This window comes from Terrapene carolina, unplaced genomic scaffold (genome assembly GCF_002925995.2).
Source record: "Terrapene carolina triunguis isolate 2854851 unplaced genomic scaffold, T_m_triunguis-2.0 Scaffold33911, whole genome shotgun sequence".
Taxonomy (NCBI): domain Eukaryota; kingdom Metazoa; phylum Chordata; order Testudines; family Emydidae; genus Terrapene; species Terrapene triunguis.
This window is the reverse complement of record NW_020698262.1, coordinates 9,151,391-9,167,955: the sequence shown is the minus strand read 5'-3', so window position 1 is coordinate 9,167,955 and position 16,565 is coordinate 9,151,391. Positions and strand designations below refer to the sequence as shown.

At 46.1% G+C, this 16,565-nt stretch overlaps 1 protein-coding gene across 1 annotated transcript in view; it reads right to left on the bottom strand.

The window, feature by feature from the left end:
- LOC112108580 (hepatocyte nuclear factor 4-beta-like) overlaps positions 1 to 16,565 on the bottom strand; it is a 39,204-nt gene that overhangs the window by 9,714 nt on the left and 12,925 nt on the right. Inside the window, exons 2-4 of the mRNA XM_026663720.2 lie at positions 2,715 to 2,821; positions 865 to 1,020; positions 138 to 225 (exon numbers count right to left, since the gene is read on the bottom strand). Coding sequence (XP_026519505.1) covers positions 138 to 225; positions 865 to 1,020; positions 2,715 to 2,821 — 351 coding nt within the window. The remainder of the gene's footprint in view (positions 1 to 137; positions 226 to 864; positions 1,021 to 2,714; positions 2,822 to 16,565) is intronic.

Below are 16,565 nucleotides of genomic sequence, written 5' to 3'. Positions count from 1 at the left end.
AGCATAAAGCATAACAGGTGAAATATATCTTAGCTAGCTGAATGCAAGAGGAATTGCAGATGGGTAGGATACATAATAATTATCCAGCATGTAAATCTGTGCAAACTTCAAAGCAAGAATGAATGATATTATTTTACCTAATAATAGAAAATCTGTATATGGTATTGACCGTTTAGCAACTCCCAGGAGTAGGTGCTCTCCTGCATGGGCTCTTAGCAAGACAACCTGCAGATTACAGGAAAGAAACAGAGCGTATTACACTTCAACAGCAGACAGAGGAACAGTCGGATGATTGATGTGTAGAGAATGGGGAAGATTCTGCTTTCATTTAAATCAGTGCAAATCTGGAATAGCTCCACTGTAGTCAATGGAATTACTCCTGGGATAATTGAGAGCAAAATCTGACACTAACTTGACTATACTTTGACTCTTTAGATGTTAGAAGCATTACATTTACAAAACATTAAAGCAAAACTCATTTTGCAAAGCAAGAACAAAGGAGAACATGTTTTATTTGATATTGCCCTGGAAACAGTGGCTCTTGGATCCTTCTACCAGCAGATGATGTTAGAAAAAATACAACCTCCCTTTTGACCCATCATTCCCAGTGCTGGCTCAGCTGATCATATGCAATATTTTTCTTGTCTTCAGTGGGTGGCAATCATTTATAATTAATTAGTAATAACAAAAGCCTGGCCCTTTAAAATACCACCTCTCCTGCAAGGAATTTCTTGCTCTACATGGTGAATTCTATTGAATATCACCCAATTTGATGTTAAAGGGCAGTGACTATGTGTTTATATTAAATAAATATATTAAATATAAATGGCTTCAGGGAGTGACAGAGACAGAGCCCTATTTCACCTGGTCATCCAGTGGAAGTTCACAGAATGCTGGGATATATTTCGCCCATTCAACAAGGGCTAAAAGCTGCTGTTTCATGGACTCACACACATCATTGATGGTTGCAACCTTCTTCATCGCAATATCAGCACTGTGCACTGGACTCAGAGCTGAGTACTGAAAGAAAAACAAAGCAGAATTTGTACGTAGAACAGGCTTAAGTGTTGCTTTGTTGAACAACATGCCTGGTCAAGTAGAGTCTAATAAGTGTTTCCTACATATCACGGGATTTATGGTTAACACGGGGTTTCTATAAAGCCATTAATTTTGTCCTATCTCAAATATAACGTTTGACATTCACAGTGATTTGAAGAGAGCTGTATGTTTGATCCAGTGTTGAACATCAATGACGCAAGAATGTTTGCAGTCTCCACCGGGTGGCGCTGTGTCACAACAGAGGCCTAGTGACTTGAGCAGCACAAGAGGCACAGTGACTTGAGCAGCTAATTGTCAGGGTGTTTTACAACCGACTCCTCTGACTTGACGAAGGGATTTTCTTTCTTTTGATCAAAAGCACAGGATCTGAGCGCCCTGCTAATTATTTAATATGGCAGACCCAAAGAAGCAGCTCAATCAGCTCACCCAGCCTCCCAAGCAGCAGCTTGTTATAAAATACAAACACCCCCATGCATCCATCTCCCTACCTCTTTTACAAGGTCAGTGGCGACAAATGGGCCCAGCGGTGTTAACTAAGGACTTGTTTGGGCCTCGCAAACCCAGGTGTGAATCTGCAATGTGCTAGCTTGCCATCCAGAAACGTCGTTTGTGGGCACTGCTGCAGCACACTAAAACGTCCATAGGGCCCTTTAATGAATAGGTTATTGCACTTTAGATTCACGCCCGGGCCCCCACGTCCTCTGTAGACAAGCCCTGAAAGGCGAAGCTCTCTAATGCATGTTGTGAAGGCAGCAATTCTTGAAGAAGTGAAAACATTTTTATATGTGAAGAAAATCTGCACCAGGTGTGTGGAAGAAAAGGACCGTTTGTATTGGAAATTAAAAGGATGCCCTTAGTTGTTTGTTGTTGTTTTCTTAACTCAAACTGGAGCATGTGGTAAGGGAAGAGGAAGGAAGGAGAAGATGATAGGCTTCCCTCAGTATAAATGCAAGATCTGCAAATGTAAGAGCATTATTAGGGTAACAATTGTAGAAGAGCAAAGAGCTAATAAACTGGGATTTAAACCCAACGCTCCTAAGTTCCTAACAAGTTATATACTGTACCTACAGGAATTTCTTCATGCATCATTGAAATGCAGCCACCTCTGGGGTGCAACAAAGCAAATGAAGTGGACAGCAAGGCAATGCAGCAATTTAGGATAAGAAACGAAGAAGACTACCATATCCTACTGGACCGCCATGGGGAATTGGTAGGCGGAATGTAATTGCTCAGACCTGTAGCCAGGACGTAGATGCTAGGGTCCAGATCCTCAAAGCAATTTAGGCTTCCTGATTTCAGCGAAAGTTAGGAAATCTAACTACCTTTGTGGATCTGACCCTAGTTGCCCAACTCTTGCAATAGTTGCGATGGGATCTTTAATGTCTTCAAGTTGGCAGGAATTCAGTTTTGTGTCTCAGCTGAAATATGGCACCTCCAGTAGTACAACACCCCCTATAAGGATGCTTGGGCACTGGTTCAGCAATGACCCAGAGAGAACATGAGAAAATCATTAATATTGCTTCCTGTTGCAATTAGTTGTTCCATTTAAGTGCCATCCAAGGACTGAGTAGACTCATCCTTGCTTAGTTGGACAAGTTCACAGTCCGAAGTGGCTATAAAACCCTTCTAATAATGCTTGTCAGTGTGTTTCATACCTGCTGTGCCATAGCCTCAGCCTGGGTCAGTACAGTGATTGACAGGGATCCATTGTCCTCGTAGCTACTCCTGCGAATGCTAATCCTGTCCCGTTCATTCTGCACAGCTTCAAAGAGAGAAAGAATGACAGTCACGTGATGCATTAGAGATTGCCTTTCCCTGCCATCACTGGTGGTGGCTATGTACTATCATCGGGAACTCTGCAATTTGCTAGTCGTTTTATGAATCAATAAAGACATACTATTCAAACTGTCAACAGTTTAAGTAGAGAGACACGGTGGGTGAGCAAATATCTTTTATTGGACCACTCTCTCATCGACAAACAGTATTACATCACTCACCTTGTCTCTCTAATATCCTGGGATCAACGCGGCTACCACAGCACTGCATACAGCAATTTAAATAGTTATTTTAATGTTAGTAACAATTTTATGAGTATGTTGCATAGGGGGCAAAAAGATTACCGGCTGCAATGGCTTCTCTAATGAGTGTTCCAGCATGTCCTACCTGTAGGAGAGCACATGTGTGACATGCCCTTCAGTTTCAGGGCCTACTTCTGCTACTAAATCCATATGGACAGACCCTTGCACCCACATGGAGTAGTTCCAGTGGTAGTTATTATTTGTATTATGGTAGCACCTAGAGTCTCCCACTGAGATTGGAGCCCCATTGTAACCCACAGTAAGAGACAACCCCCTGCCTTAAAGAACTCTCAATCTAAATAGACATTAGAAAATAGTCAAGGATGGAAGGGAAAATAGGGGTATAGAGAGATGACGTGACTTCCCCAAGATCACCCTGCAGGTTAGTGGAAGAGTCAGGAATATAAACTTGTGTGCCCGGTTCCCATTGTCTCCAAACTATCCCCAAAGTGTTTCACAAAGTCAACCGTTTGTCTCTCTCACCAGCAGAAGCTGGTCCAATAAAAGATATTGCCTCTCCCACCTTGTCTCATACAAATCGGAGCAGAAGTGGGTGGGAAATCAGAGCCAGGGAGAAAAAATGTGGCCAAGAGTTGACAACATGAAGAAATACAGGCAGGCGGGTCCAGATGCCAAGAGCTGCAGAAGAGGCGACTCATGAAGTAAGAGTGGCGAGCAAGAGTAAGAGAGGATGGTGCAAGATGAGCAGAGCAAGCTGGCAAGGGTGTAGAGAGAGAGAGATTAAGAGCCTCATCCAAAGGCTGAAGAAATCAATGGGAATCTTTTCATTGATTTCAATGGTCTGTAGATCAGGCTCTAAGCCCATGAGATTTGATGCAGAAACGCCATGGAACATTTGAAAATCTGGGAAGAGACTTCTGAATGGGACCCTGAAATGAATAGGAAGTTGTTTGAGGTTTGTGTGATGTGGTCCCATTTCTCAGTGGTTTGTGTCCCCTATTGCCACACCCTATTGTTAGTCTCTAAGGTGCCACAAGTACTCCTGTTCTTTTTGCGGATTCAGACTAACACGGCTGCTACTCTGAAACCATCACCCCATTTGCCGCACTCACACCACTGGGAGAAATGTTGTGTGATGTGCCTATGGAGGGTTACTTTATTTCTGTCCTGTTCTATACACAGTCTTATCCACACTCATCACCGTAGTATCTGAGCTCCTTCCAGCAGCGCATTAAGAAACGTGGCTACATCTCTGCCACATGTTGTTTGTTTTCTCATCCTCTCCCCAGAGTGAGAAGCGTGTGCAGTGGAGTGTCTTGTTTTGGTAGGTGTTTTGTTGTTGTTGTTGTTGTTTTAATGTATAGATGTGGTGCTCTGTGTTTGGTAGAGAAGGCAAGGTCAAAGAAGTGTGCCTTGCTCTTGGAGCAGAAAGCAGTGAGGTCTGTGATGGTCCTTAAAGGGTAAGAACTTGGCCATGTTCCTCTAGTTGCACATGTGACAATGGAAAATCCAGTCTGGGCCTCTGCATCAGGAGAACCCAGCAACGATTGTACTGTATTTCCTGGTACTGGGACTCGGTCTCCAGGATGATTTCCCAGTGATGGGGTTGGGGTGAGGAAGAGCAGCAATCATCTCTATGATCACTGCATTAAAGAAACCCACGGATTCTGTAACCCTCCCCGTAAAAGACCAGCAGACTTGTTCATGATGCTGATCGTTCCGTAGAAGAGATCACTCCTACTCAATGGACTATCTACCAAACGAGGATGCTGGTGCATAACTAAGGAAGTAAATAAAGAAAAGATTTATTTCAAATTCTGGTTGAGGGACACACACAAATGATCGCTGCAAGAACATTTCAAAGTGTCCCATTAATAACAGCAACATAACTCCCCTAGATTCAGTTGAAAATTGGAAACATTCTTCCCTTCGTACACAAGGGGAAACAATTCCCAGATCATAAATTGTCAGACATTCAGCAACTTGTTCAGACACTTGCGAAAGTTTCTCAGTTGAGAAAGTATCACACTGTCTGCCAGGATTTTCTTTCTAGACAGACAGACAAACCCACTCTCATCTGCTGGATACAACTGCACTGACCTTTCAGCTCTGGGCTCTACCACTCAGTGTGCTGCAAAAGAAAATGAATGGACTGATACCTGGCTTTACAATCGAAAGCAGTAAGAAAATCACAACTGGCCTTGGATGGGGTTCTTTGGTTCATAGAGTGTTTATCTATGGGTTTATCGCAGCCTCACAGCTTTGGGTCCCCACTGTTTAATAGTGACAGAACAAGGAGTAATGGTCTCAAGTTGCAGTGGGGGAGGTTTAGATTGGATATTAGGAAAAACTTTTTCACTAGGAGGGTGGTGAAGCACGGGTTACCTAGGGAGGTGGTGGAATCTTCGTCCTTAGAGGTTTTTAAGGTCAGGCTTGACAAAGCCCTGGCTGGGATGATTTGGTTGGGGATTGGTCCTGCTTCGAGCAGGGGGTTGGACTAGATGACCTCCTGAGGTCCCTTCCAACCCTGATATTCTATGATTCTAAGCACCAAATCTCTAATGGGAAGAGCTACTGCCTTCAATGACAGCAGCCAAACACCACAGAGGAATCCTGTTTATAATGCTGAGCGCCATACTCTGCTCACACAGAGAAACCCAAGTGCTTGCTTGGCTGACGTTTTGTCATCCCAGGTGAGTGCTCAAACTACTGGGCTAGAGTCAGTATCTTTTGCTCTGGCCTACTGAATATTTAATTATTTATGCAAAGAGAAATAACTCCAACAGGAGCACTTGAGAAAGCCTGAGGCTATAGCCCGATGGGTAGGGTGCTCCTCTGGAACGTGGGAGACCTGAGTGCAAGTCTCTGCAGATGAGACATTTGTGTTTAGATCTTCCACTCGCCAGGTGAGTTGGCCCTTCTGGGGGGGGTCTCATGTTTTTTCATGAAAAATTTCCAACGGGCTTGGTCCCTTCCAGTGAGGAAGGCCATCAAATTCTGAAACTTCAACATTTTTCATGTAATGGAATTTTTCTCACCAGCCCTAGATTCAGTTGAAAATTGCCATTCTTGTTTTCAAAATGGAATTTTCACCCTCTGGCAGCTGGTTCATAAGGCTCATTTGTCGAACCGGGGGGAACTTCTTTGAAATAAACTATTTACAAATACATTTTTTTCCCATGGCTCAACCAGACTTAGCAACTTTTGACCCTTGAACTTTGTTAAGTACATTGGGATACAATTTGTTTGCAGGATGCTCTGCAAAATAAAATACTCTAACTGTAGGGTATTTGACTATTGAATAAAAGCCCAGCCAATGAAAAAAAAATCTCCCCTTTGTTTGCAAACAGAAACTAGCTGTGCAAACGGTCTGTTCTGCTCTGAGCACAGAAAGCAGGTAAAGTAATAGAGTAACAAGTGGCTTTGCTGAGAATTACAGCTCCCTTTAATTTCTGCATCAGTTTAGCCTGCGGCACTCTGTTCCCACACTATGGACTCGCTGCAGCAACGAACGATCAGTGCAATAAGCATACGCGAGGAAAGATCCTGAGCAAAGACTCAACAGTATCCTGACAGTTCATACATTTTGGCACAGTACGGCTCAGAAATTCAATCCATGGTTTCTTAAAGCTCAGGGAGCAGCAAGGTTTAGCACGTAACAATAGTACAGTACATCTCTACCTACTCCTACGGACATGTTTGAAATCAAAACTCCCTTTGGTTACATACCGGGATGACGCAGATGGGCAGACTAGGTTTAACTCTAGCAAGCAAGGGTTCTGCTGCCATTCTTGATATAATATATTAACCCCCTTGGACATTGCAAGTTTATATTATATAACTATATGTTGTAAACTCCCTGGGACAGGCTCTTTTTTGTCATATGTATGGACAGTGGCTAGCACAATAGGAATGTTCCTTAGGACTCCCAGGAGTTGCTGCAATGCAAATATTAAATAATAATATTGTACCCAACCATGTTCTCCTAATTATCCCTTTACCCATCAGTTTAAAAGATACCAGTATTCTAAGGATTAGCTGGATGGCGCTTGAATAAAAAAGCAGAATCCATGAAGATGTTTCATTAGCCTATGGAAAGAGTTGTGCTTTCCTATTTATCTTATTTACTTCCTTGTCTTTTTTTTTTTTTTTTTTTTTTTGGGGGGGGGGCATTTCAAAAGGTTTTGCTTAAAAGCCACTCATGTCCTTAAAATACCAGACGGTTTAGGAGCAGCTAGCTGTAGATGCTATCAGAGTGGGTGAGTGGCAATGAGTGACAAGCCTTTGAAATGTATTGAGGTGCCTAACTCCCATTGGCACCTTTGAGGATCTGGGCCATACTGACCAAATGTTACCCTCCGTTCGGCAGCCTGAGTAAAATGAGTGTGGGGGTTTCTTCCTTTTAGGCAGAAAAATGACGGGTGCTCTTATGGGGGTCTCAATGAAAAGACCGAAGACCAGGGCCGGCCTTTGAGGTGGGCGATACGGCTCCCCGCCCAAGGCAGCCCGCCCAAGTGGGGGCCGTGCGCAGGGTTTCCCACCTGATCTGCTGCCGAGAGGCCAGCTGGGCTGATGGAGGCGTGGGGGAGCGGGAGAGACGACCAGCCTCGGAGCCAGGTGACTCCTCCGGAGCAGGGGTTCCCCTCTTCTGCTCTGCTCCACATGTACAGCCGCTGCTGTTCCTGTGTTCCCGCACCCTGCCTTCTTCCTGGAGTCGCCCCTGGCCACTCCGGACTGGGAGCGTCCTCCTGTCCACTCTGCGGAGGGGGGCTGATGGCGGGGTGTCCCCCTCCCCTGCACCCGTGTACCCAATTTCCACTAAGCTGGGGTAACAGGACAGGGGGAATCTGTGTGTGCTGCTGCCTCTCTGGGTCCAGCGCTGCTGGCAGCTGCTTGTGTCTGAATAAGCCTAGTTCAGGCTCCTGACCCTCAGTGCTTTCTGAAAGAGACAGCGCACTCCCCCACTCAGGCACACACACACTCCCCTCAACACAACACACTCCTTCACCCAGTCCCCCCAACACACACACCAGGGCTCCCTGTATCCAGGGCACTTCCCACCTGGGCTGTGCTGAAGCATCAGGAGCTGCTGCTCTCCTGCCGCAGGGAGAGTGACCTGGATGCAGGAAGCCCTGACATCGCACCTTGCTTCCCCTCCCCTCTCACAGCCCCCTAGGGCTGCACGGGGTGGGGGAGCAGCAGTTCAGTGTAGGAGCGAGCAGCAATGCCAGTTGCTTTGTGCATCCAGGTCAGGTTCCCCATGTGAGTGCAGGAGGGGGATGCAAGGTTCAGGGGAAAAGGGGTCACAGTGCAGGGATTAGGGGCTCAGAGGGGAGGTGCAGGGGGTAGGAGTAAAAGGGGCACTGTGCAGGGGGTAGGGGCACAGGTGGGGACAGGTGTTGGGGTGAATGGGGCACAGTGCAGGGGTTAGGGACTCAGGAGGGGACAGGTGTTGGGGGGCAGGGGCAGGGGTTTGGGTGAAGGGGGTATGCACAGTGCAGGAGTTAGGGGCACAGGAGGGGCAGGGGTTGGAGTGAAGGGGGCACAGTGCAGGGGTTAGGGACTCAGGGGGGAGGTGCAGGAGGTAGGAGTGAAGGGGGCACAGTGCAGGGGGTAGGAGTGAAGGGGGCACAGTGCAGGGTGTAGGGGCACAGGTGGGGACAGGTGTTGGGTACAGGAGGGGGCAGAGGTTGGGAGTGAAGGAGGTGTAGCAATTAGGGGTGCAGGAGGGGGAGCAGGCATTGGGGTGAAGGGGGCACAATGCAGGGGATAGGGAGGAAGGCAGGGTGGGGCACATGGGAAGCCCTTGGGGGCCAGGGGCAATGGGGGGTGGTGTCATGTCCACGGAGGCTAGGGGCACCAAAATACAAGTGCGCCCAGGGTGCCATTTTCCCTAAGGCCGGCCCTGCCAAAGACTGAAAAGATGTGGAGACCGAACTCCCTTGGAGGTGGCTAAAGTACTTTGGTGGTGAGGAAGCGCAGGCTGCCCAAGATGTACCTGGGCTGTAGAGAAGTCTTCAGGCTCCAGAGCACATTTCACAGACAGTAAATTCATGTTAAGGAAAATATTATCCTATGAAAAGAAACAGTATCTCCCTCCAGACCCTCCTTGATGTGGAAGAAAGCTGCTGTTACTGGTAGTTTTCCAGCCTTGTCATGAGACTGGAGATTCCAGAGCTCACACCAGTTTCTTACTGCCAAGTGGAAACTGGGTACATCTTGAAGGCCTTGCATCAGGGCTTAAATTCAGCTGGAACTGTCCAGAGCAGAGCTCCAGTAAATATTGTCAAACCGGGGGGAGCCCTGGCATGCCCCAGGGGGCTAAAGCCCCAAATCCCATTGCACCCCGCAGGGCGAAAGCCCTGAGGCTCCGGGATGTACTGGGGGAGAATTTAAGCCCTGCCTTGCAGCATTTGTCAGGACAGAAAGACGATGGGGCACTCGGTAGGGCGCTCGATAGAACCACTTGCCTGCCCTCCTGACCCAACTATATTAAGAGCCAAGAAGGTGAAAGGAGCCAATCAGTGACAGGATAAATATTTTCTGTTATCTACCCTGTTCAGAAATACAGTATTTGGCTCTAGAGAATTTGAGTTTGCTGTTTAGGTCTTCCCTCTTTTGGGGGGCAGGGGATAACAGTGTACACTGCATGATTCCCATACAAAAGAGTCACTGGAATATTGTGTAATGCTTAGGTACTGTGTGTACACATCCCTTCTAGGACCTGGGCCGCCCCCTCAGTAACACGGGGAGCACCTTCTCTTTTAAAAAAATGATAATGCCTATTTCTTAGATGGGGCTTTTCATCAGTTGATCTCCGCAATCTTTAACGCATTTCTCCTCACAACCCCCTTGGGAGGGAGGGAAGCATATTATCCCCATTGTACAGATCAGGGACTGAGGCCCAGAGGGGCTAAGTGTCCCAAGGTCACACAGAACATCCATGGGAGAGTAGAGGATTGAGCCCAAATCCTTCACATCCCAAACCCGTGCCCAACCACTGGGCCATTCTTTTCCCTTAAAAGACTACCGTATTCTACCATAGGGGGTTGGCGCCATTTCTGTACAACCCTGGGCTGTTCTTATCTAAAGGCAGATGTGAGAAGATCCGATGCTCCACAGCCTGGCTTTCATAATTTTATTGCAGCTGTAGGATACCTACATTTGAGTTACATGCTAAACGTTATCGCCCATTCACAGGTGTCTCAGGAAAAGTCAGCACTGATTGCAGCATGCAGAAGAAATCTCACCGTCCACCGTCTTAGAAAGCCAGTCATGAAATCAACTAGAAACAAGCTTTGCTGAATTTTACACTACAATCGGTAAGGAACTTTTTGCAGCAATCAAACTTGGGGCTTGAGCCTGGAAATCCAACTCACCCACGTAGCCCTGTTGTGTTGAATGGACCTTCTCATGTGAGTAATGATTACACATGTGAGGAGGGTTGGAGGAATGGGCTATATAACCAAACCACACCACTTATTTTATAGAGGTCCCATAAAGCTAAATAAACCCATTAATATTCCCATAATGATCAGCTCCCTTTAAAAGAACTGAATTGTTCCTTGTTTATCTCACACAAGTTTCCAATATAGATTTTATGGCACATATTTCAGTACTTCCCGCACACACTGATAAGGTCTATCTTCTAGTGTAAGTGGATGGTACATTATGACTTTCTCAAGGTGATGTTGTTGTTATCACTAAAAGTACCTAAGAAGCCATCGCATAACACATCTAACGTAGTTAATATTTTACATACTATGAAATCAAGCGATTGCTACATGGTAACTGCATTGCAATATTTATTATGCTTGTAAAAATAGGGGAGAGGTCAATCTGAAATGCTGCATGTGGCTGTGATGGCTGAAAGGCTGGTACTCCAAAAAATGGATGGCCCCAGCAACCCAAACATCAGGCTTGGAATTTGCATTGGAGTTGGCAGACTTGTACAAAGGGCCAAATCCAGTGCAGTATCCCACAGCCACCTGTAGCCTACTCTTTCCAGGAGACGTTTGTTCCACAGTTAGGGCAAGACTCAGATACTCCAAGACCACACATTTACTTGCCCCTTGAATAGTTGCTCAAGACACGTTTCAAATATTGGCAGAACCTGAAATTGCATCAAATTGTCTTCTCTGAGGTGAGTGCCTAAGGTCTTGCCTACAGGGCAATTGAATGCGTGGCAAGCCAGAGTGTGACTCCACAACGCACTAGCCTGCTGGGCATGAAGGGCACATCTACACAGCAAAAAACGGCCTGTGGCAGCCAGTTGCAGAGCCCAGGTCAACTGATTGCAGTGTGGACGTTTGGGCTTGGATTTGAGCCCAGGCTCTGAAAGTTGGCGAGGGGCAGGTTCTCCAGCCTGAGCCCGAACATCTACACTGTTAGTTTTAGCCCCGTACCAAAAGCCAGAGTCCGTTGACCTAGCCTCAGACTTACTGCCGCAGGTTTTATTTTGCTGTATTGACGTAGCGGGAGTCACTGTGTGGAGCCTGCTACAGCCCACACGAAGTTTCCTAGCGTGCGTTGACACACATCTGTAGCAACATCCACACCATCACTAAAACATGACAAGCTCATGTGCTGTGGATTCACACCCTGGCCTTCTGTGCTCTAAGTCACCATGTAGACAAGCCCATAGTCACAGGACTAGGGCCATGAGGGGATGTTACTGGTCTACGTGCACTGAGATTTTCCGGGTTGCTGTCAGTGTTGATAGCGTGGAGGAACATCCTTTACCTGTAGGGCTCTATGCTTGGCATTATTCGCAAAGGGCAGCAGAATACCTGAGGCTCAGAATACCTGAGGCAGGAGATCTGGGTTCCAATTCTAGATCTGCCACTAATGTGCTGAATAGCCTTTGTCGAGTAGCTTTCGTTGCCATTGAAACACCACCTTTCCACAAAAAAACCTTTCGTCAAAATAACTCTGACCAGCTGTAATCATTTCCCAACCAGCTAGAGGAATGGAAAAAGCGTAAGAGCAGAGCAGATGTGAAGAGAGACCTCAGCTGAGTCATAGACAGACCTCCTGACCGAAATGAGAAATGCAATTCCCTCAAGGCCCCCGATACACTTCCTACCAAGGGGAAATCCACAGCTCAGGCCCCGGTGGTTGAACAATGCCTGCCCCAGACCGTTCCTGATTAATATAATGACTGACACTGCAACAGACCAACCTGTGCTGACTCTAACAGCTGAGCAGGAATATGGGGCGAAGTCTCTATATTGTGTGTTGTTAGTGTCTGAACCCACATTGTCACACTCAGCCTGTGAAAGCTTTACTCCCCTTCAGACTTTACTAGCCTCTCTCATTAATCCCGGTCTATCACCCTGCAATTATAATATCAACCAACCCACAGGCGAAGTGATAGGGTGGAATAGACAGCTCTTGTTTTACAGCCAAAGAACAAAGGAATAGTGCATTGGGGAATGGGCAAAGCTGTAGTCTCATTTGGGTTTCCTTCAGCCCACTACCCATCCAAAAGAGCTCTGCCACCTATGCTTGCCCGTGTCAGAGTCCGTCAGTGCACACAGTGATGTCTGGAGTGGAAGTCAGTGCTGCAGACACAGCAGAAAGAGAAGCCAACCTTCTGATGGCAGCAGCTGCTGGGTGATGAAAGGAAGGGTATGCCCAGAACTTTTCAATAATGAGGCGGGAGGGAAGGAACCTTGCCATGGGACCCTGATTACTGCTTAAGCCTGTGTCCCTGAAGAGACAAACAGGGAATTTGTTATAGCTACAACCAACATGCCCTGGCATGCTTGATCTATCCTGACTGTGGAAAGCACAAATCAAACTAAATACGTTCTCCATCTGACACAGAAGAGAGAGCTTAAATCGTTAGAGCCGGCCTGGACCTTTCTTCCATCAGGAGCGCATTGAATGTGCTAGCCAATCAGAATCCGGGCAGATTGCAAAGCACTGCACCTATTGGGCTCCTGAATAAATAGTGCTGTGTTCGTCATCCATGTAGTGGATTTGCAACAAACAGACCTTATTTCCCAAACCTTTCTGTCCTTGCTCCATTGCCACACAAGCTAGAAACAGAACACATGAGTCATGAGTGTGCACCAACCTGAAATCCAATAAATAAAAGTGTCAACATTGATTCCATCTCAGCAGCAGCAAACCCATCACTTTCCATAGAAGTTTAGGCAAAAACTCCCGTTTAATAAACATCCGTCCAAGTTAATTGTTCTATAACAGTCAGCGTCCTCATTTAGCTTTGCCATTCTTGGAATGATCTCAATAAGCCGACTGGAGGTCCTGAAGCAAGTGCGTGTGTGTGTGTGCAGATTGACAACTATGAGTTACACAATAATGAATCTGGCAAGGAGATCTGGTGACATCTGGTGAGCTTTCACAATCTTCTGATCCACAGTAACAAATTGACCCTTTCTGTTGCCTGGCCTGAGCAGAAGAGTCTGATTTTTCAAAAGGCCTGAACCCGACTTCTGATGTTGTAGGTGTGATTTTGCACCTGCAACTAAACTGCACTATCCATGTAACTGCCTGCTTTCTGAGTACAGTGAGGTATACAAGACACATGAATGCATTCAGCTGTGTCTGCAATTACTTGTGGGAGCCAAATTTGGCCATAGAATCTGAACTTTTTGTTTCAAAATCAAGCAGAAAAGATGTGAAAACTACAGCTAAGAACCAAGTTATGAATGTTTTGAACCACTAAGCAAGAAAGCCCTGGATACCTGCCTAGAAAAAGAAATTGAAGTGAATAATAATAATAATATAAATATAATCCTTTCTACTTCTGCACATGCCCTTTATCAGAGGAACCCAAGGAATTTTACAAACATTAATGCTTTCCCTCAAAGGGGTATTGAGGGCTTAAATATTAACTCTATTTACAGATTGATAAACTGAGTCCCACCAAATTCAAAGCTGGGATTTTCAAAGGAGTTGAAAGGAGTTAGACTCTTATTGACATTTAGGGCTTGTCTACACTTCTGCTTAAGTCGATGTAACTACCGCTAAAGTTGATGTAAGTTACATTGACTTACAGACTTACAGCGGTGCCTACACCACGCTGTGATGCTCTTCCGCCAACAGAGCTTCCGCCTCTCATCGAGGTGGAGTAATTACGTCGATGGGAAAGCGCTCTCCCACCGACATAGCGCGTCTTTACTAGACACGCTACATCAGCACAGCTGCAACGACGCAGCTTGGTAGTGAAGACAAGCCCTCAGGGCGATATGGGCACTTTACTCTCTACACTTAAACACACTTACTCTACACTTCAAATTTATATTGACCTAGCTATGTCACACCCCGGAGCACCATAGTTAAGCCGATCTCACCCTGGTGCAGACGTGGCTAGGATGGTCAATGGAACAATTCTTCCATCGACCTAGCTACTGCCACTCGAGGAGATGGAGTTCCCATAGTGACAGAAAAAAACCCTTCTATCCATGTAGGAAGCGTCGATGCTACAGTGCTGCAGTGGCACAGCTACGGCTCTGGAACTATACTGCTGATGTGCCTGTAGTGTAGACAAGCCCTTGGCCTTCTTTGAAAATTCCAGCCAATATAAATGGATGCAAGGTTACACCAAGTCAGTGCCAGGGCTAAAAACAGCCCCCAGTGTCCTGATTCCTAAGCATTAGATACACTTCCTCCTTTAGTGTAAGGTAAAGTGTACAGTGGTAGAAAACTTACATGGAAGCATTGTGAAAGAAAACAGGGATCAAAGCTTCGCCTACCCAAAGCTGTTACATCAGGAATGAGAACGAATGTGAAAATTACAGTAGGGTATATTCATTTGATCTCAACACCTAATCACATCCCATTTTCCTGTGTAAATTCCATCAGTGACCTAAGAACCCTTTCCCTCTGTCAGCAACCTCAGAGCAATTCTCCACTACAGACATTCAACTAGTGTCCTGAGAACCTCTAAGCACACTCTGTTCTCCTTTCTGTCACTTCGATCTGCAGCCTGAAAACTTCTAGTCACATTCTGTTATCTTCAGCCAATTCTACCAATGAACTAAGAATATTTAATGCCTTTCAACTAACCATCCCTTTCAACTAACCAATCTATATATCCTGCTGCATTCTCCTAAGCCAGTTCAACCAGCAACCTGAGAATGTCTGGTCACATTTTAGTCTCCCACATCAGTTCCTTGAATGACTTGAAACTTGTAATCTCTCCAAAACCGCTCAGGAACATGTTCACAGCCCCAACTCTCAGGAATCAAAATTAACAGAAGAGGTAGACTCTTGGCTTCAGGGTTAAAGGCCCTTTAAATAAAAAGTGAACATTTAGGAAACAACAAAAGGATGGTTAAAGGTAAGGAAAAATGGTTATATCCCAGTGCCTTTGCCCCACAATTTCAGATGCTGCTTACTCTATGGTCATTAAAGTGTGTTATTAAAATGTACTTCATATTATACAGGTTTTTAAAATAGTGCTCTATTGTCAGAGATTCTACAGTAGGATTTTCAGAAGTGCTCAATTTTGGCCTAATTTTGCTCTGTTTGAAGTCAATGAGACTTTTACCATTTACTAATTCTTTAAGCTAAATTCTTTAGTTTGAAGTATACACTCATTTGGGGTGTCATTCAGATGAGATGTAAAACCAAGATCAGAAATCCAATGACACTTTTCACAAAAACAGGTGGCAGCCTTAGGCTCTGGCAAATGCCAGTTTGGATAACAACATCCTGGTTCCCTAAATCCCAAAATTCCAGTTTGACAAAACCAGATCTGCTTGGGAAATAAGACTGGGTTCGATGAATTTCTCAACTTCTTAAAATGTCAAGAAATACCGTTTTGAAATTTTCAGAATATTTCATGTTGACATTTTTAAAATGTCAAATTCCAGTTTTTGTGGTTTGAAATGACTTTTAAATTAAAAATTTAATCTAATTAGTCCAGAAAAAGTTGAACTCAAACACTCATTACATTTTACATGTAGCGGGGTGTTCACCCCACTCCTGCCCTGAGGGGGTTAAAGCAGCCCTGGAGAGGGCTGTGGCGGAGAAATGCTAGGCTGATTGGGGGAAGCAGCCACGGGTGGGGCCACAACCCCATCAGGCCACAGCTGTCCCTATAAGAGGGCTGAGGGCCAGAGACTGAAAAAGGCATTCTCTCTCTAGCTTTGTGAGAGAGAAGGACCTGGCTGCCTGGGAAGCTGAGGAGGGTACCTAGGGTGGAGCAGTGCTGGGAACAGGGCCGGCTCCAGGTTTTTTGCAGCCCGAAGCAAAAAAAAAAAAAAAAAAAGGGCCGGAGTGCCACCCCTTGAAAAGTGCTGCCCCAAGCACATGCTTGGGACGCTGGTGCCTAGCAAAGCCCCGGCTGCAGGCAGGGCCGGCTCCAGGCACCAGGCAACCAAGCTGGTGCTTGGGGCGGCACCTGGAGGGGGGGCGGCGCGGTGCTCCGGCCGCCGGGGAGAGCGGGGCCACAGCCGGGGCTCGCCGCCCTGCCCCCGGCGCTCTGGCCGCCGG